At 54.3% G+C, this 20,378-nt stretch overlaps 1 protein-coding gene and 1 long non-coding RNA gene across 13 annotated transcripts in view; one reads left to right on the top strand and one right to left on the bottom strand.

Annotated features, from left to right (window-relative positions):
• ACSS1 (acyl-CoA synthetase short chain family member 1) overlaps nt 1-18,209 on the bottom strand; it is a 44,998-nt gene extending 26,789 nt beyond the window's left edge. For 8 of the 12 annotated variants that reach the window (XR_015138745.1, XR_015138746.1, XM_086331171.1 and 5 more), the window contains exons 1-2: nt 17,895-18,209; nt 8,988-9,084 (exon numbers count right to left, since the gene is read on the bottom strand). Coding sequence is in view for 7 of the 12 variants with exons in the window: in XM_086331171.1 (XP_086187297.1) it covers nt 8,988-9,084; nt 17,895-18,186 (389 nt within the window). In the remaining 5 variants the exon portion in view is untranslated. The remainder of the gene's footprint in view (nt 1-8,987; nt 9,085-17,894) is intronic. The other 4 variants (XR_015138747.1, XM_086331175.1, XM_086331177.1 and 1 more) reach the window with 1 other exon arrangement.
• Nucleotides 18,210-18,269: 60 nt separating this feature from the next.
• LOC147360831 (uncharacterized) lies at nt 18,270-19,250 on the top strand. Its single transcript, XR_015138749.1, has 2 exons — nt 18,270-18,729; nt 19,106-19,250. It is a non-coding gene; the product is annotated as an uncharacterized LOC147360831 (long non-coding RNA).
• Nucleotides 19,251-20,378: the final 1,128 nt, after the last annotated feature.

Here is a 20,378-nt window from a genome sequence, read left to right as displayed (position 1 = left end):
GAGAATTTCCCTCTCAGGAGAGTGTCTCAGTGAAGGACATCTGATTAGAGGTGGGGCTCCCCCCTACCCTCAACTCCCCATACACCTGGGTCCTGACTGACCCAACCATAGTATGGTCCAATAATAGGAGTACTTCTAAGGCGGTCTCCAGGACTCCTGTGGTCTGAATGTTTGCACAGTCCTTACCCCCAAAGAGGGTAGCACTAGGGGGAAATTAGGTCATGAGGGTGGAGCGCCATGATGGGATTAGCGCCCTTATAAGGGAGAATCCCAGGGATGGGGGAGCCTGGTGGGCTGCCGTCTCTGGGGTCGCACAGAGTTGGACACGACTGAAGCAACTTAGCAGCAGCAGCAAGGGAGACCCCATGGAGCTCCCTTTTTCCTTCCACTAGGTAAGGACACAGAGGGAAGGCACTGGCTATGACCAGGAGAACCCACCCAGCAGACGACCATGCTGGCACCTTGATCTTGGGCTTCCAGCCTCCACAACTGTGGGAAATAAGTCTCCATTATTTCTCAGCCCCCTCTGTCAGTGGCATTTTGTTACAGCAGTCCAAACAGACCTACAGGGTCTGTACAGCCAAAAAACACAATGTTGTAAAGCAACTATACTCCAATAAAAAAAAAGGACAGGACCAAATCTGAAGTTCTAGGCACATATAAGAGCATCCTATAAACAGTAGCTATAATTACTGCAGAAAAAGGCAGAAAAAGAAAATGGGTGACAATGGGTGGTTCCTTAACAGCAGGAAGGAGAGTGAGGATGTCAGTTTACTTTTGTGTGAATTGCAGGCAGCTGCGTCATTGGCTCAGGGTGAATAAGGGTCACCGCTGTATCTGAATACAGTTACAGAAGCCCTCCCCTGCAGCCCCGTGCCCTGCAGTGGGTACTGATGGGAAGCCCTTGCTTGAGGTGGGAGGGGTCTGAGAAGGATACATCACCCACAATCGAGGCCGCTGTCAGCAGCAGGTTCTAGGTACTCAGCCACAGCCCGGGGTTCTGAGAGGCTGGGGGAAGGCAGGTGCCCCCTGCCCCTCTACCACCTGTCGTGTCTCCCCCCCACCTCCACCAGCTGCCCCATCTTCTCCAGCCATGCTCACCACCCACTGTGAGCACAAGGACCCTGCCATCCAGGCAGCCTCAGCCACCCCCAGGCCCCTGAGGGTTCACTGCCCAGAGCACTCTCCTCCTACCCTCCCCACCCCACTCCCATTCACAGTTCCTTCAGTGACAACAGCTACTGAGCAGATGTCCTGTGCCCAGCACTGCTCTGAATCCTAGGCACATCCATGGAGCCTCACAACAGCCCAAGGGTTGGAAGTTACCATCACCCATTCCATTTTCCAGATGAGGAAACTGAGGCACAGAGGAGTTAAGTGACTTCTCAAGGCTATTCAGCTGAAAGGGTCAAGAATCAGGTCAAGATTAAAACCCAGTCTGGCCCCAAGGGCTGCTCTCAAAACCCACAGCTTCAGAACAACTTGAATACTATTACAAAGGCTCCCAGACTTGACAATTTTGCCATTGGCCAAGTCCAGTGTAACAGTTTTTCTTTGTTGTTGTTGTTTAGTTATTAAGTCATGTCCGACTCTTTGCCACCCCATGGACAGTAGCCTGCCAGGCTCCTGCATCCATGGGACTCTTCAGGCAAGAGTACTGGAGTGGGTTGCCATTTCCTTTTGCAGAGGATCTTCCTAACCCAGGGATCAAACCTGGGTATCCTGCACTGCAGGTGGATTCTTTACCACTGAGCCACCAGGGAAGACCAACATTTTTACTTGGGTTGGTTCAAATTAGCAAGAGAAGTGTTCCAGGCCACTCACAGTAGTTGAATTGAGCCTAATCGATTGGCTGCCGTCTATGGGGTCGCACAGAGTCGGACACGACTGAAGCGACTTAGCAACAGGAGCAGCAGCAGCAGCAGGATGGAGGAGAATGGGGTGGGGGGTGGATTTACTTCATGATTCAGTGTTTGGCCCCACATTCAGAACCACCTGCCCCAGGGTCTGTCTCCCGCTCAACCTAAGTCTTTCCCACCCAGACACCACCCTGTGGCACAGAAGTGACAGGTCAGACTTCTTCCCTAATTCACGCCTGATTTCCCTTGGACCTCAGCACAGGCCTTCAGCCCAAGTTTTGTCTCTGGAAAAGGAGTTCTTTCCTTTCCAGACTCAGAGCCTCACTCACAAAGAGGGAGCCAGCACCAACCCACTAAGAACCCCTGAGTTTCCTGCCAGCCCCAGGCGAGAGAAGTCTGCGGCCCCAGTCCAACCATAACCAGCAGGGAGGATGGGGCTGTCAGCCCAGACCGAGCAAAGGAATTCACCCTCCCTATGGCCCAGAAACCTTGCGCCAGCTTCCCAGAGGACACTGACTGTATTTGCTGATGGGAAATTGTCAAGCCTCCCCGGATCTGGACCGCCCCGCCTTCCCAGGTTCGGATGAGGTCCAAAACAGTCACAGGGGGCCAGCAGAGAAAACGAAGGGCCAGGCAGCCCCTCCTCCCTCCCCAGGCCATCACCCCTCCCCTGGTACCTACAGTGACCCCTCCTGCCTCTAAAAGCCTGAGAGCCCCAAGCCCGGCCCCCCAGCCACTCCAGCACCTGCATTTTCTGTACCTCAGCCCACAGCCACACCAGGACTCCACCGCCCTCAGGCCCACCTGCTCTGTAGCCATCCCTTGTCCCTCCTGAAGGCCACCTGGAGCTCTCTGGCGCTGACCTCTCCAGTCAGTATTCATGGTTAACTTTGTCCTGGGGTGGGCGCGGGGGGCCAGGAACACACGGCCCTTGTTGGTGAAGGGATGTGTTGTCTGCACACAGGCGTGCAGGCCTGTCACCAGGTTTGGCCACCCGGCAGCCCCACTGTTCACACCTTTACCACTTCCAAAACTCCGGAGCACAACCCACAGAGCAGACATTGCATTGTCTGACCCCCTTTCTGGCCTTTCCAGCTCGGGGAGCCTGAGAGTCCTCGAGGCCAGCTGGGCGTCAGGTCTCATGCTTTACAACTGAGGACGACTGCGAATCCCAGTGAAGATTGTAAGCGTCAGCCACCCACACAGCAGAGGCTGCCCAGGCCTAGGGTCAAGGCCAGGACAGCAGGCCCCTGGCTGGTTATAGGGAACCCTCCAGGCAGCAGGTCTCGGGCAGCAGATGGAAGGGTCTGGCACCATGGACACTGGCGGCTGCATGTCTGCTGAGCCTCGAGGTGGCCCTGTGGGATCTCAGGGCTGCCAGCCCCCTGGGCCGTTCCCTCCAGGGGGCCTTGATTTTCTACCTCCTGGAGTCTCGAAGTGGCCAAGGAGGGTGGCGGAGGAGCGTGGCCGATAGGGCCTCCACACCGCCCAGGCACAGCTCTGGTCCCCACACCCCCAGCACACCGGGTCTGCAGCCGCCAGAAGCCCAACCACACAGCTGGAATAGAAGCCCCTCCCCTCCCGGAAGGCTGGTCCCAAGGGGCCAGGCGGAGGCCTTCGCCCCTCCCTTTACCCACCCCCGGGTGCCTGAGCTCCGCCCCTCCCCTCGGCAGGCTGCTCGTCCTCCCACAAGGCGAGGCCCTCCCACATTTCGCACAGCCGAAGGGGGCTCACAGAAACAGGGGGCCAGTGCCAAGGCAGGCGATTGTTATTCACACTGAACGTCAGCCAGGGGCTTCCCAGAAAGGCCCCGTCAAGAAGGTCGACTCTCGTGGAGGACATTCCCACTACGGTGCCAAAATAGGGCCATTCTAAAATGTGAGATTCCAAGAGCTTGCTCAAAAGAAGAGGGAAAAACAGTATCTTGTAGAGAAGAATTCAAAGCATTTGCCAGCTTCAAACTAAAGTCTCAAGGAAACTTAAATACTGGTTTAAAACCAGCTTGATCCAAGTAACTCAGGAGTCCTGCCGGATTCTGGGAGCCTGCATGGGGATTCCTGACCGAGTTCTGCAGTCAGAGTTACTCAGAGGCAGGCAGGGGACACCGCACACAAGCCTGGCGGCCCTTGGCCTCTTGTGCCCCAGCCCAGAGGAGCCCACCCTCACAAACCCACTTCCCCTGCCTGACAGGTGCCCCTGTTCTGGTGCCTCACGGTAAATGGCGCTGGTTCATCCCAAAGCACCCCACCTCTCCACCACCCTATACCAGTTAATAATCCTCCCCTTCAGTTGCCCTAATTTGTTAATACAGGAGTTTGCTCGCTGCAAACTGTAATTCATCTGCGGGTGAGAAGCGCCAGGTGCAAGGTTGGGGGCTGGGAGGAGCAGAAATGCTGCCTTTTAGCAGACCCTAAATTATTCTCCCAAGGTGAGGTCCTCTTCCTGGAAAACCCACCCACCCCTCCCAGCACCAGCAGCAGCAGGGCCACCAGCCCTTCCCCTCATCAAATCTGAAATCCTTTCCTGGCATCCCTTCGCCTGGCCCGGACCTACAGCTAAATGAGGCTTGTATCCTCCCAGATCCTGGCCTGGGCTTTCATTTCCCTGGGCTGCTCAGCACCCAGCACCCAGGGGAGGAGAAAACAGGCTCCGTGAGCCAGAAATGTTCTCTAGGTCGCCCACAGTCGGGGATAAAGCGGGTGGGAACACAGGGCACCTACCCGGCTGCCCCGCCCCTCAGCGCACTGGCCTGTGAAACCCTCCTGGCCTCTCAAAACTCACTCCCAGGACTTCCTCAACGTCGTCTCCAGCCACGTCCCAGCGAGACTTCCTGCTTCCTCCTGCCAGAGCCCAGGTGGCCCTTCTGTGACAGTAACAAGTGGCCACAACCGGGACACAAGCCAGCCTCTGAGGAGGTACCTCCAGGCTTCAGACCTCGCCGCCCCCTCTGCCCAGGGCTGCTGTCTGGCTGCCGCAGACAGAGGGGCGCCTCAGAGCCTGGGGACCATCCTGTGTTCCCAGTGGCCCCTCTGCACTGGGGCCAGTAATGCTCAATGCCGGCTGCCCCAGGGAGGAGGTGCCCTCCATGGGGCGGGGGGGGGGGGGGGGCGGGTTGGGGGAGGGCGGGCATGTGTCTGCTTTGCGCCTCCACAGGGGCTCCTCACTGTGCACCCTCTATATAAGAAAGCCCAGCCGGAACCACCACAGAAATCACCCCCTCCAGGGCTGAAGCCACAATGGAAACTCCACTCAGCTCACGTGTGGGCACATGGGGGGCGGGGGAGACAAGGCCTGCTCTCCTCACTGCAGCCCAGCCACCCAGCTCAGCTGCACAGCCTGCCCGCGACCGCAGCCGCACTGCCCTCACAGTAACCCACATTCACAGCGGAAGGCCAAGCCAGGGCTAAAATCTGCTCCAGCTTTTTTAAAAGGTCACGTCTTGGATAAGTGACAAGGTTCTACTGTAGAGCACAGGGAACTATATTCAATATCCTGTGATAAACCATAATGGAAAGCGATGTGAAAAAGAATATTTATATACATATATGCATAACCGAATCACTTTACTGTACAGCAGAAAGTAACACAACATTGTAAATCAACTATACTTCAATAAAATAAAGTTTTAAAAAAACTGTAAAGGGCTCATGTCTGGACCCCTCCTCAGAGAGCCTCAGATGGGAGATCCTGGGTCAGGGCCTGGTGAAGACTCTCAGCCCACTCTCTGCTCTGACTGGGCACCAGGCTCAGAGGCACCCCCTGCTGAGAGGCCTCGAGTGCAGTACACAGGGGCCAGCCACAGCTGTCCACTCTGCTCCCCGCCCTCTGTCCATTCCCCACTTGGAAATCCTTGGCCCAGACTCCAGGCTCCAGGCAGGCAGTGGTCTTGAACTGTCCCCCACCTGTCTAGGGGAAAGGGATTTGTGTTTGTGCACATCCCCACCCCCAAGCATCTCTAGAATCTGTCTGCTTGAACAGACCATGAAGGACCAGCTTGTGAAATAGGTACGTGGACGGCTGGGAGGAGCAGCAGCCAGTGCTATCTGGCTGAACCCCCTCAGGGAGACACCCAAGTTATCTGTGCCTGCCTGGCGTTACAGACCTCAGGCAGTGCCAGAGGGCCCAGGATTGCCGGCCTGCTGGCTCCCTCAGACGGGTTCAGACACACCTCTGTGCAGAGGCAGGCTGGAAATCAGCTGGGCGGCCCTGTGGCCCGGGCTCCGGCCTCAGGTCACAGGCTGCCCCTCCTCCCCGGGAGATGTTTGCCGGCCATCCCAGGCTGATCCCTGCCCCTTTACTTCCCATCAGGAAGTGAGTACCACGCCTGAAGAAGGAAGCGTGTCTGGAGGACAGAACCCCAGCCAAAGAGGCTGTCCTTCTCCCAGAGCCACGCGGCCAGCACCACACAAGGCCCACCGCGCTGCCTAGTGGCCTCCGTGCCTCGGCCCGGCAGGCAGGAGGCGCCCGGGAACTGGCACAGCCAGCGCTGCAGACAGCCGTAGGACAGGATGGGGACACTGGGCTGCCCCAGGGTTCCCAAAGCAGGTCCTACCAGACCTCCCGCACCCTAGGGAGGCACAGTTGGAAATACATGCCAACAGCACTGAGAACTTGAAGGTAGCGTAGACCCCACCCCCAGGCAATGGCCCAACTCCCAGAGTAGGAGCAGGGCGGTGTCTCTGCAACCCAGGAGAGCAGTCCAAGGAGGATCCTTGGACATGGAGAGCAGGCTGTAGATACGTGCACGTTTCGGGTATGTGTGCAAGGGTGTGTGCGCACATGTGGACCCATGTGTCACTAGTATTTGGGACAGAAGGGGGTTCATGTTACAAGCTCTCTGCTGATTCTTCAGATGCACTTCCTCAGAAGAACTCGGCAGACTCAGAAAGGACAGGCCTGTGCCCCTGAGCAACAAGACGGGTCCCCCGAGCTTCAGACAGACGAGGCAGGTGGGGTCCCAGGAAAGCACATTGCCCTCGGCACCCTGGTCCCTGAGAACCTCAGCCCCACACAGCCTCCTTCAAGGGCTCTCAGGTCACGGGTCTGGAACTTTTGTCTTCGGGCCACCAAGGCCTGTGACCGTCCTGGGGCACCTTGGGTGCCACCACGTGAGACACTTGGCAGGAGTGCACTTCAGTTTAGTGGCAGTTTATATGCTGGCAGGACAACCAGCACCAAGTGTAGGCAGCTCTCTTCTGAGACAGGAGGGAGAAAACCTCACATTGAAAACCTAACATGACCAGGAAAATGATTAATCCAGGTCCCTCAAAAACTAGCTGCCATTACAGACAACCCAGTCACACGCTTCTCTTTTCCCTCAAACAGTAAATAGCAACAGTCACGGGGCATTAAGACTAGCTGAAGTTTGTAAAACCATTTTGTTAGGCTGAGTCTGTGTATTTTTAGAGAGAATAATAAATTCTTTGCCTGCACTTATAGGTTTATACCTGCTCAGGGCAGCTTTGCAACGGAAATGAAGTTGTTCTTTGTTTAACGAGCTGGCAATCTTCCTGAGACTCTCCCACAGTGACAACCACACACTCAGAGGCTCGCCCAGAGGCCCTCAGAGGCCCGACATGGCCCAACACCAGCTCATGGTCCGGATCCACAGGAGGACAGGAGGAAATTAGTCCATAGCTGGACCCCCTTCACCTCCTCCACCCCCATCACAGAGCCTTCATCTTCTACCGAACAATCACACATAGATCAAGTTGGGCCAGTAAGGGTGAAGAACTCTGGAGCGGCTCACCTGTTAGAGCAGCGCCCCTGACTCCAGTGCGCAGAGCCCGGGGCTCCCAAGCCACGTGGGGTTCGGAGGGTATCTGTCCAGGGGATCCAGCTCAGTGCAGTGATGGGCAGTAAAGGCTGAAAGGGACTGTGACAGCTGAGGGTATTGGGTGCAGGGGGAGGGATGAGCAGGGCAGGGCCCGCTAGGAGCCACGGCAGATTAACAAACGTCACTTTGCTGCTTCTGCAGGAATCCACCTGAACACAGCTTTACCAGGCCTGGTGCACTTGATCTGTGATAAAACCTGAGTCTGAGAAACAAGCAGGAAACCAGGGGTCCCTGGGGCCTGGAACTCTGAACTTTCCTCCTGCTGTGTCCCTTTCCTCCCCTCCCCATCAGCCAAGCACACCTGCACCTTCTCTCTGTTCCTGGGATCCCTGGGCTAGGACTGGACGTTCTCTCTCCATCTTCCTCAGGCTGCACCATCTTCCTGAGGCTGCTCCTTGTCAGCAGCACCTCAGCTTGAAGGTCATGTAAAGCGACCTTCACTGGGTCACTGGCCCACACTGGGGCCATGGGCTTGGGGATGTTATTACTGTAATGCACCCCAGCCTGCCATGACTGCTACAGTGGCACTCAGTGACACCTGTTGAATGGTTGGCCAAGAAGCCCTGAGCCACCCACCAGGAGGGTAATCATGCCCACAACTACCTGGGGTACTAAGGGACCACAACCTAGGCTCCCAGTAGGCCTGCAATAGCCCTGTAAAGGTGAACTGAAGCTTGAGCCAAGGGGTTTTCCCACGAGGATGTGGCCACAGACCAGACACCTCTGAGCAAGACAGTCCCGGGAAGGAGCAGGGCTTCAGGAAGACAAGTACCTGCTCCCGATGCCAGGTCTGCTCAAACCCCCCAGTGCACACACTTGGTGTACAGAATACGTGATCACAGATACCCTCTGATCCCTTAAATATCATGGCCCTTGTTTTATTTTAGCCCCATTTCAAAATCTTGGGTTTACTGTTGTGCCACTATCATGACGCACTAAGAGGGGCTGATTTTAGTTACCCCAGCGTGTATGTGATTCAGCTCATGTTCATATCCACTTTTCCTGAGACCAGAGAACATTTCCAAAGTGGAAATGCCCCCTGATATAATGCCGTGCCCAGAACTGGTCACAGGCACATGGAACTGCTTGACCAAGAGTGACCCTGTGCCTCGAACATTCATCATACTTGTTTCTGAGGACCCTGTTCTCTCCAGCAGAATCTAAAGACACCAAGTACTGCCCAGGTGGATGAGCATGCCAGGCCTCCTCCCATCCACAGCTTGGCAGCAGTGTTTGGCACCAGTGCCCACATGCACACGCAGAGGCACCTACCATCAGGGGACACACCATACCTGTAGGTGATCTTCACTTCAGTTCCAGGCTCATCTCGCTCCCAGATCAAAGCAATGCTCTCTGGGGACTTCTGAACGTGCTGATCCAAGCAGTTGACTGCACAAAAACAGGAGCACGGACGTTACACTTGGTGCCACTGGAGTCAGAATGGGGAGGGTCCAGCTGGCCTGGTTTGCGCCATTCTCCCTAGGTTGAGAGACCTCTCAGGTGCAGGTGACCACTGGGAATTCTAAAGAAGTGCTTCATGTGTGGAGCACTCCCCAAGTGCCAATCCCCAGCCTCATTCCCCGCCCCCACCCCCCCACCCCCCACCAGTGACCTGACCCAACTGGCCCTGTGGTTTTCAAGGCTCCCTGGCGATTCTGACACGGCCAGGGCTGAGCACTGCAGCCCTGGGCTGCAGGAAAGAAGACTCGATGCAAACAGGATGGCCTGATTCCATGCAGTGCATGTGGAGGGTGCTTGTGGGGTAGGGGTGCAATCCAGGACCCACATCCCTTCTCAGGTATCCAGCCAGCACCCAGCTCCCAGAAGCGATGCATTGACGAGGGAAATCTCTCGCTAGTTTTCCAGGAGGCTCGCTCCCCTCCCCCTCTGTTACCGAAGCTCAGGTCATATGACTGCCCACAAAAACAGGTCGGTTGTGGTGGTTTACTGTCAACCTGAAGATCATTAGGATCATGTTCATTGCTAACTTCCTGTTCACCACCACTGACTGGACTTCAAGGTGAGCTTGGCTCTGGCCGGTTTTTGCCAGAGCCCCTTCCAGCCAGCCCTCGTGGCCTGTCTTCATTCCTCACCTCCCCATCAGCAGGGAAATAAATACCTAAGAACAGCTTTGGGACCAGCAGCCACTGCCCACCTGGTCTTCAGGGTCACCCTCATGTCGAGGTATATAATTTTTTCCTTTCCTGTCTTTTGGGGCAGTTATTTATCTTCTCCCTAACTAATCTTCTTCTACAGAAATGGGAGATGTACCCTTTGCCAAGTCTAACTCACAGGGCTGGGTCAGAATCAGATGGAAAGCAATCCTGAGAGGTTACAAGAATACGAGGTCAGTCACCACCCGATAATCACCCTGCTGGGAGTTCCTACAAATATTTCCTGATGGAAAACCATTCTGACAGAAGTTATGGGAGACTCTCCCCATAACAAACCCATAATCCTCGAGAGGGTGAACTCCCATGGAAACATTTACAAACTTTAGCTTGCATCTGTGTGTGCCTGTGTGCATATGAATCCCATTTTTTCCCTCTCAGGATATTTTCGGAGAAGGCAATGGCACCCCACTCCAGTACTCTTGCCTGGAAAATCCCATGGATGGAGGAGCCTGGTGGGCTATAGTCCATAGGGTCGCTGGGAGTCGGACACGACTGAGCGACTTCTTTCACTTTTCACTTTCATGCATTGGAGAAGGAAATTGCAACCCACTCCAGTGTTCTTGCCTGGAGAATCCCAGGGATAGGGGAACCTGGTGGGCTGCCATCTATGGGGTCACACAGAGTCGGACACGACTGAAGCGACTTAGCAGCAGCAGCAGCAGCAGGATATTTTATCTATCACTTACTCTGGGAGGTGGGAGGGAAGTTCAAGAGGGAGGGACATACGTAAACCTATGGCTGATTCCTGTTAATGTATGACAGAGACCAACGCAATATTATAAAGCAATTATCCTTCAATTAAAAATAAATTTTTTTAAAAATTTCAAGTTTCTAACAGGTATATAAGCTATACCTCACAAACTTGATAAATGAAGGGTGGATGTCATGGGGAAAATTCCTACTTACTGTCACAGGAAAGTTCTTTGAATTACTAGAAAAACAGAAGAGAACAAATCCTCCCCCCTCCCCCACCCCCCCCCCAAAAAAAATAAGAGACAAAAGCAGAAAGACAAACTGAGAAGGGGCTTGGTGGCAAAACTTGGATTTATACAATAAACCTGACATCAGTCATGTGTATGTCGGTCTGGTCCAAAGTTCATTTTTTAAATATTTATTTATGTTTGGCTGTTCTGGGTCTTCATTGCCATGCACAGGCTTTCTCTAGTTGCAGAAAGCCAGGGGCTACTCTCTAGTTGTGGTGTGTGGGCCTTCCATCATGCTGGCTTCTCTTGTTGAGAAGCACAGGCTCTAGGGACATAGGCTTCAGTGGTTGGGGCTCGTGGGCTCAGTAATTGTCACACACAGGCCCAGTTGTCCCATGGCACGTGGGACCCTAGTTCCTGGACCAAGGATCGAATCTGAGTCCCCTGCACTGGCAGGCAGACTCCTAACCACTGGAGCACCAGGGAAGCCCTGGTCCAAACTTCAGAAGAGTTTTCACACTAAGACCACAGGTTTCTGACTCCTCTTGAACAGTCAGCAGCTGAGGCCATACCACACCTGGCAGCTGAGTGGTGGCCACTCTCAGCAGGGGTGGGCCTGTCACCCCCCTTGCTAGCCACGCCCAGTCTGCTCAGGTCCTGCCTCGGGGCCTTTGCACAGTTTCTCCCTGCCTGGGGGACATCGTCCCCCTCTCCCCACTGCTGCACACCATCTGGTACCCAGCCTCCCCCAGGTCTCAGCCAACACGTCCTCACTCCGCTATGGAGCACCACTCTTCCCCGGGACCTTATGCCTCCCAGACTCTAACACCCACTGTGGTGTTTCCAGCCTGCTGCCCCTTTGTGGGCAGGGGTCACATGCCCGGTTCCTCTTTGGACACCTGCAGCCTGACCCAGGGCTCCGAGCACAGGAAGCCCTAAGTTCTGCATGATGGATGGACCTGCCAAGTCCTCAAGTTAGAGGATGATGTGGGGTCCAGCTGACACCAGGCTGGGTGCGTGCCTGGGAGAAAGAACAGACCTCTTCTCATCTTCCTGGCTTTGTCCCTCAAGAAGTTTCCTTTTGGGGCCTACATCAAGGCTTCTGACTTCCCCAGGATCCCAGATGACTTGTGAGCATGTTAAGTTTTGAGGCCCCACCCTGAGTCTCTGACTGAACAGGTCTGGGTGGACTTGAGGATTTCACTTCTACCAGGATCCAACTTGATGCTGTGACTGCAGGTCCAGGACCTCTTTCACACAGGCGGATGTAGTCTCCTGGTATGTACAGTCCAGAGTCCCGGGCAGCTTTCTTTTTCCAGTGGTGGTGGTGGCAGTTTAGTCACTAAGTTGTGTCTGACTCCTGGATAGGAGTAATTAAAGACCCTTGCCATCTCTGCAAGACATCCGGCCATGCCCTCACTGGATGGCAGCCTGGGGTCACAGTTAAAATCACACTGTAGAGTCAGGCCACTGTCCAACCACTCACTAACCATAGACTCGTCTATTTATCTCTAAACACCACCTCTAAATCTTACTCTCTAACTGGTGGTGGTAATGGTTCCGGACTCTAGGAGGCATGGTAGTAATTAGATGCCACTGGAGTTTTCCTGCCATGGGGTGCGACTGTGTCCCCAAAGGAAACTGAGTTCACAGCTGCCATGGACAACCCTCAGATGACAGTGTCCAGAGAAAGCACAGGGCCAGGTCTGAGGTGACGTGGCTGTATGATGCCATGTGTATGTTGACTTTTAACACATCTGCATTGCTCCTGCTGTTGCCTCAAGTGCAGAGGGGAGAAAAAAAAAAGGAGGAAGAGAAGGAAACCCTTACATCTCTCATTTTTTAAAAAAAGCCTCCACCAAAGAACCGGGCAGCAAGACAACGGAATTTCATTTCCAAGTATTTCCAAGAAAAGTTGGGCAAGGAGATAGAGCAACTTAAGGTTTGGCTCAAACCCGACCTCTTATTTCGATCCTTTTCCAAACTTCCCAGCACACAGTGATCTCTCCTCCCACAACCCCATTCGTCACTGACTCATCTTCCCAGCAGCCCCCATTCTGACACAACATCAGCTCTGCTAAATCCACCTCCATCTGGGTCACAAGGTCCCTATGTGCAGGGACCACTTCCCTAAGATTCCTTCACCTCGGCAGGGGGCAGGGGATGAAGGGACAAACTTCCTAATTCTCCCCTTAGCAGCTGTAAAACCTTGAGCACTATCACCAGTGTGAACCTGCTCCTTTACTGATCTGTGGTCCTTCTCCTCATCAGAATGCAGGCTCCAAGGCACTGGGGCATTTTATGCATGATCCCCACCAAACACGAGCTAGAGCCCTTACATCCACATCTGTACAATGGGGCCACCAGACACTTCAAATTGGTGTCACAAGGATGTCATGAGATAAGGCATCACAAAGTTCACCTAAGGGCAAGTCTGCACCCGGGCCTGATATGGCTCTGCAAGCAGGTAAGCGGGTGTGTGTGGTGAGTTTGGGTTTCTTTTTAAGAAGAGGTGATGAGGGACTTCCCTGCCAATCCAGTGGTTAAGACTTCCCCTTACAATGCAGGGGTGTGGGTTTGACCCCTGGTCAGGAGGCTAAGATCCCACAAGCCTTGAGGCCAAACAAATCAAAACATAAAACAGAAGCAATGTTGTAATAAATTCAATAAAAACTTTTAAAAGATGGCCCACATAAAAAAATAATTAAGATATTATTAAAAAAAGAAAAGGTGACCAGGGGGTCATCAGTTTCATCATAAACATGTACACACGAATGCAGGCATTTCCATCCAACAAACTTGTTGGTTGTTTAAATGCATCCCTGCCCCTCCTCCCTTTACAAAAATTTAATTTTAATCCAAAGAGATGAGGGAGTTAATATTCACAAGAGGAGTCACAATAGGTTTTCTTTAAATAGAAAACCTCCCTGGCATAATTTGAGGTATTACGTCAATCACAAAAACTGTATTTGCCAACTTTCCAGAAACATCTGCTATTTAAAGTAAGTCATGTCTCTAACAACTGGGGAGGATTCAGAGCTTTCCGAGGGTCCCTCCTCCTAAGACCTGAGGTCATGTGTTCACTGAGAGTTCCTTGAAAGACCTGAGTGAGCTACTTCAGCCACTGGGAGGAAATGCAGCCTCTGGAGGCAGGCTCTCGCCATCTCAACGTTTCTGCCGTCTGAATTATTCGAGACATGTCATGAAGAGGAGAGAGCTACAGCGAAATGGTTTCCACTGCTACAAGGAATGTTCCAAAAAGTGTCCAAGGAATCTCTGTGTTCAATGCTAGTTATAAACAGTCTATCCCCAAGCTTGAAAGTAAGAATACACATACGTGTGTTTCAAATTCAGACTCAAAATAGAGTTTCGTTTTGTATTCTGAAACCAACACGTCACTACCCTCCAGTTCTGCATCTGCAGCTTCCTGATGTCTCAAGTTTATACCCACAGAGCAAACACATCTGTTGAGCCCTGCGAGGGAAAGAGCCAAACTTCAAAAGCTGGAGTTTTTATCAGAACGTGGCTTTCTAAAGAGCTTCGGGTTTCATGCAAACCAGTCACTGCAGGGGGTGTCAGGTCTACCTCCCCACCCCTACCCCACCCCTCCCAGGGCCCTCTGACACCACAACCCCCCACCGGCCTGGCTCTCCCATGGTCCAGGAGGGCTTTCAGAGCCACGTCAGCCACCTGCGTGCCCTCCTCAGCCTGCTTCCCAGAATAGGCTGGTCAGATGGAAAACCTGTGTGGTCCCATTCAGAGGCAAAGCAACACGGCAGAAGAGCAGGTTCAAGGTTACAGCCTCCTCCCAGGATTCATTAATAAATAACAAAGGCCAGTGATTGGGTGCAAAGAATGTTCTGAAGACAGTGCAGAGTGCTTCACAAGCATTTTCACATTCAATGCTAACACGCAGTCCCAGGTCACCTGCCGCTGGTCAGAAGCCTAGCAGCTTCTGCCTTGGTCTCTGGGACCTCTGGTAGCCAACAGCCCTGGGTCTAGTCATCACCTTGTGAGAAGCTCCTTGTGGGTGCTCCGGGCCACAGCTCCAGCTAAGCCCAGCCTGCAGGCCAGGCCGCAGACTTGGGAGTGAGCAAGGTAGATGACTAGAGTCCCACAAGCGGGGAGCAGAGGCAAGCCACTCCTGTCAGGCCCTGTCCAAAGTCCTGACCCACGGAATCCGAGAGACTAAGAAAATGGCACGGATAGGAACTGGAACAGAATTTCAGTTACGCACTGTTCTCACGTTACAAATGAGGAGACGCACCAAAGAACAGTCAGGGAAGGGCAGGAGGAGTAAATTGGGAGAGTGGGATTGACACAGACACACTACTATACATAAAATAGTGTAAACTAATAAGAACCTACTGTAGAGCACAGGGAACTTTATTCAGTACTCTGTAATGACCTATATGGGAATAGAATCTGAAAGAGTGGATATATGTATATATATACTTGACTCACTTTGCTGTGTAGCTAACACAATTGTAAGTCAACTATACTCCAACTAAAAAATGAATTTTAAAAAATTAAGCACTTGGCAAGACTTTAGATAGAAAAAAAAAATGGTCAGGGGAAAACAAGGATTCAAACCCAGAGTCGGACACGACTGAGCGACTGATCTGATCTGATCTGATGATTCCAAAGACACACCCAGCACCACTGAAGTGTACGGTACCACCCAAGGACTCTTTGTTTGTTTGAGAGAGACAGATTGGCATTCATCCCAACCCACCCATTTAGTGGTGCCCCACCTGCCCTGGTTGGACACAGATCAGTGGTTCTCAACCTTAAGTGTGTATCAGGATCACCTGGAGGATCCACCCCCAGGTTCCTGGCTCTGGCCATCTAGGATGTTTCTACAAAGTTCACAGGTCTTGCTGATGCTGCTGATCCAGGGACCACACTTTGAAAACTGTACGTACAGACCTTCCTGAAGGGGCAAACTGAGTTTTAAGTGATGCTCCTTTGAAATAAGCCATCATCACACGACCATCACACAGACAGAGCATGCCAAAACACACCCCCTCCCACCCCAGCCCACAACTTTTCTAGTGGCTCCCAGGATAGCCATGACTTGGTCTGGTCCTTTTTCATATGATCACCTCTGATTTACAGACACTGGTGACCATCAGAGATATTTCTGACAGATGAGTGGGTCACATACACATTTGATGAGAGAATGTGGCTGAAATGCTGTTTTTCTACAAGGCAGTTTTCTGAAGTTCAGTTTCTGGCTAAGGTAACCATAAAGGAGAAATAAATGAAGAAAAAGAGGCAGAGGAGTGTCTTGTTGCACACCCTAACCCTGACCTTGAACCTGACCGAGTAGGGCTCACAAGGCCCTGGCTGCCCGTCGCATTGGATCTGTCATTACACCACCACCACCACTCCCCACTTCTTATCTGAGAGTGAAAGGTGGCACGAGTTCACCTTGAATGTCCCTGGCAGCCTCAGGTCGCCCAAGTCCAAGGCAGCTTCTAAAGGAACTGCAACCTTCTACCCCTTCCCCCTGCACGCAGCTCTCTCAATCCAGGGTGCATTCCACCAACCCTGCAAACCTAAGGGTTTAGTTTTTCTCCCACTAATCCAAGGACACTTTCTGCTGACTCAATTCTAAAGAAGACACTTATCTACTGAGTCATTTTTATTAAATCAGCAAAGCAATATACAATATATAAAAAAAAAGTCTGGTCCAAAGTTCCCTTAAATATCTTTGCTTGAAAAATAACTGCAAGAAACTACCTGTAACTCTGGCTACTTCTAAATTTCACAAGTCAAAATCACTACCACTTATTGCTCACTAGTAAGTGCTGGGTCTGTTCCATACCCTGCGTGCCTGGTCATCACAACCAGCCCCTCAGGTGGGTATTGCGACCTCTAGTCTACACAGGCAGAGAAGGCAATGGCACCCCACTCCAGTACTCTTGCCTGGAAAATCCCATGGACGGAGGAGCCTGGTGGGCTGCATGCAGTCCATGGGGTCGCTAAGAGTTGGACACGACTGAGCGACTTCACTTTCACTTTTCACTTTCATGCATTGGAGAAGGAAATTGCAACCCACTCCAGTGTTCTTGCCTGGAGAATCCCAGGGATGGGGGAGCCTGGTGGGCTGCCATCTATGGGGTCGCACAGAGTCGGACACAACTGAAGCAACTTAGCAGCAGCAGCAGTAGCAGCAGTCTACACAGGAGGATGCTGAGACTCAGAGGAACAGAAAAACTGGACCAGTAAAGAAGTGGAACCTGGAGACTTAGACCCCGCTACCCAGTTCAGGCCTTGGTCAGGAAGACCTTTCCTTAAACAGCCCCTAGACTCCCATCTATCCCATTACCCCCTTCCTCCTTGAGCCCGTCTGACCTTGCCCCATCTGGCTGCTCACACCCTAGACCTAGCCTGCCTCCTCCTTCCCTCAGTTGCTGGGCCTTCTGCCCCTGGCGGACCAGGGGCATGGCTGGCAGTGTGAACCCCAGTCCCAAGTCTGGACAGAACCGTAGGGGATTCAATCTCCAGTAGGGGCCAGAGAGGACAGACTGGGGATGCAGCTGGCTTCTGAGACCTCGGAAGACCGGGCCCCTGGGTCTTCGGGGCGAAGGTGAAACTGAGAGAGGGGAGGTCCCACTACTGCTTCCTTCCCGCCCGCCCGCCCGCCCGCGGGCTGACTCCGGCTGCCGGCGCGGCTTCCTCCTCCCCGCCACCCGGCGCGGCTCCGTTTGTTTACACGGGCAGGGCTGCTCCCCAGGCGGGTCGCCGGCCGGCACCTGGCGGTGACAACGGCCAGAAGCTTTTCGGTTCTGTCGCCGGCCGGCCCCGCGGGCGGGAAGTCCTGCTCCTGGCGCGCCCCTTGCCTTCCACCCCACGAGCGGCACGCTCGGTGTTAGGGCCAGTGGGGGCCACCGTTAGACTCGGGGGGGCGCCGGGGAGCCCGAGCCACGACCGAGGAGTCGGGGCCGGGCCGGAGGGGTTGGGGCGGGGTGGCCGCGTCGCTTGCCGGGGAGCGACGCCGGAGCGCCGAGGAGGGGGCGTGTGGAGCCACCGCATGCTGGGCTCGGGGTCCCCCGGCCGCGCGAGCTGGGGCGCCCCGGTCCCCAGGACCACTCACCAGACACGTTTAACTGGCCTCCCAGGAACCAGCTGATCCTGCCGCTGCGGAAGTCGCAGTCGCTCACCGTGTGGTAAGGGGTGTCCCACACGAGAGCGTCCCGCGCCAGTGGCCCCCAGAAGGCGGCGGGCTCGCGAGCTGCAAGCGCGATTCGCTCTTGGTAGGAGCCGGATGGCGCTACGGGGGCGGAGGCGCTGCTCCAGAGCCGGGGGGCCGCCAGCGCCCGCACCCCAACCCCGCGGAGGCCGCCCAGTAGCCGCCCGACGCCGCGGCCCAAGCAGCGCGCCGCCATCGCGCCTCAGAGTCCCGCGCCTCAGAGCCCTGTGGCAACCGGGCGCCCGCGTGCCCACGCCCCGCCCCGGCCCCGCCCCGCCAAAGGCCCCGCCCCCATGCCACCGCCCCGGCCCTCGCCCAATCCCGCTCCCGCTCCCGGTCCTCGCGTGTTCGCGCCCCTCCCTGGCTCCGCCAACGCCCCGCCCCTCCGGCCAACGCCCCGGGCCCGCCCTCAGGCCCTGCCCCCGCCCCGCCCCTCCCAATTCCTCCCCTCGCGCTCCAGAGCGGGGCGCCAAGGGAAGGGGAGCAGCTGGGGAAGGGGGGCCTCCCGGAGCCCGGGGTACGGGGTCCCGGGGCGGGCTGCCGGCGTTTCAACCGGTGCGTCTTCCAGCTCCGACGGCTGCGCGGCGCGGGGAACCGCAAAGACTGGGAACCCGGGGACGCAGGCTCTCCCGGGCGCGGGAGCGACCGCGGAGCCGGGGAACCACCAGTTAGGTCCATTCAGCATCTCAGAGGCCGAAGGCATTCTTTTCTTCGTGCGCCCTGGAGAAGGAACCCGCAGGTCTGCCTGCACCGGACCCCCGCCAAAATATACACACACAAGCAGCACCCCCGCTCCGTGGACTAAGTGGGATCCTCTGCCCAAGAGGCTGTGGGGGTACCCAGGGTGGTGGTCTAGGGTCCGCCGCATTCCTGTGGCAGCGAAGCAAACGCCCGGGGGTTTTGGCCCGCTGCTGCAGCTTCTGTGTCCTGGGTTCAAAACCTGGCGTTTCTAGCTCTCTGACCTCCGGTGAGTTCCTTAAACGTCTCTGTGCCTACACCAGCCCGGCTACTGAGCTCCCTGGGTGTCCCTCGCAGGCTGCAAGTTTCAGACATCAACTCATTTATTCTTGTGCAGCCCTGGGGAGAGGGAAACGCATGATATCTCTCTCTTCCAGCTGTACCCAGGGAGCCCGGGATGGAGGCTGTGTCCCAGTTATCAAGCCAGGAAAGATAGAAGGGAAGCCACAGAAACTTGCCTCAGCCAGACTCGAATATCACAACACCCACAAACTAAACACATAATAAATAAGATAAACAGAAGGGAAAGGGGAATTCTGAAAGTTGGTTGGTTGAGTTCCATCCCATTAGCTGTAAGAGGAACTTCTGCTGTTAGCCCCAGAGTGTGTGTGTGTGTGTGTGTGTGTGTGCCCCCTCTCCTGTGCGCCTGCGTGTACTTGCCTGCTTGCACATGGTACCTGCTTTTTAAGGCTGGGGGGGCTGGGATGCAATGAGAAGAGTTAGCACTTACACATGGGCACTGCTCTGTGCCAAGTGCTTGACCTGCATTTTTCTACTTAATTTAAAAATTATCTGATGCTATCAAGTCCTGCCCACTCTCAGCTCCCAAGTGGAACATATGAGGACGCTGAGCCCTGAGAAATAAACACATGCTGGGCAGCAACCCCACTCCCACCTCAATTTCTGCTTCACCACTTGGCCTGAATCACTTTTTTTTTTTTAAGCCTCGCCACACAGCCAGCAGGATTTTAGTTCCCCAATCAGGGATTGAACCTGGATCCTATGCAGTGAGAGCACAGATTCCTAACCACTGGACTGCCAGGAAATTCCCTGAATCACCATTTTTAATAGAATAAATAATAAAACTAAAATAGAGAAAGACCGTTAAGTGTTGCCGGGGGTCTCAAAGATGACTACAGATGCTGGAGCAGTGGGTGAAAACTCCCAGGCATTTGCTCTATAGGTGAGAGGCTCCCCCTCAAGAGGAGGGATCTGTTCCCCACAAGAGGATGAGCAGTGTTGCTCCGACTCAGCCCAGGCCCTGAGAGGCCACAGAGGCAGGCCCTAGAGACCCCTGCAGAGAATGTTACCAAACACAAGTCCACATAAGGCCAACCAACACCAAAACACCTGAGTCTGGAGCAGAGAAAGGATTATTGCAGGGCCCTGCAAGGAGGGAGGAGGCTCATGCCTTTAAAACCCTGAACTCCCCAAAACTTTTCAGCAAAGCCATTTTCTTGGAAAGGTAGAGGGGGGGTGGGGTAGCTGTTGCAGACTTCATGTTGTCAGAGCCTTTGTTCTTGAGGTCAGCTCATGGTCAAGTCATGATATTCCTATAAACCTCCACCAAAACAAACGTTAGTATCTGTTCTGACCAGAAAGGGAAGGGGAGTCATTTAATTCTGTCTCCATGCCTCCTTGCAGCTGTTA

This window comes from Bos grunniens, chromosome 13 (genome assembly GCF_055505025.1).
Source record: "Bos grunniens cultivar Pamir isolate PY7600 chromosome 13, Bosgru_T2T1.0, whole genome shotgun sequence".
NCBI lineage: Eukaryota > Metazoa > Chordata > Mammalia > Artiodactyla > Bovidae > Bos > Bos grunniens.
The sequence above is the reverse complement of the archived record's forward strand: the minus strand, read 5'-3'. Positions and strand labels throughout refer to the sequence as shown.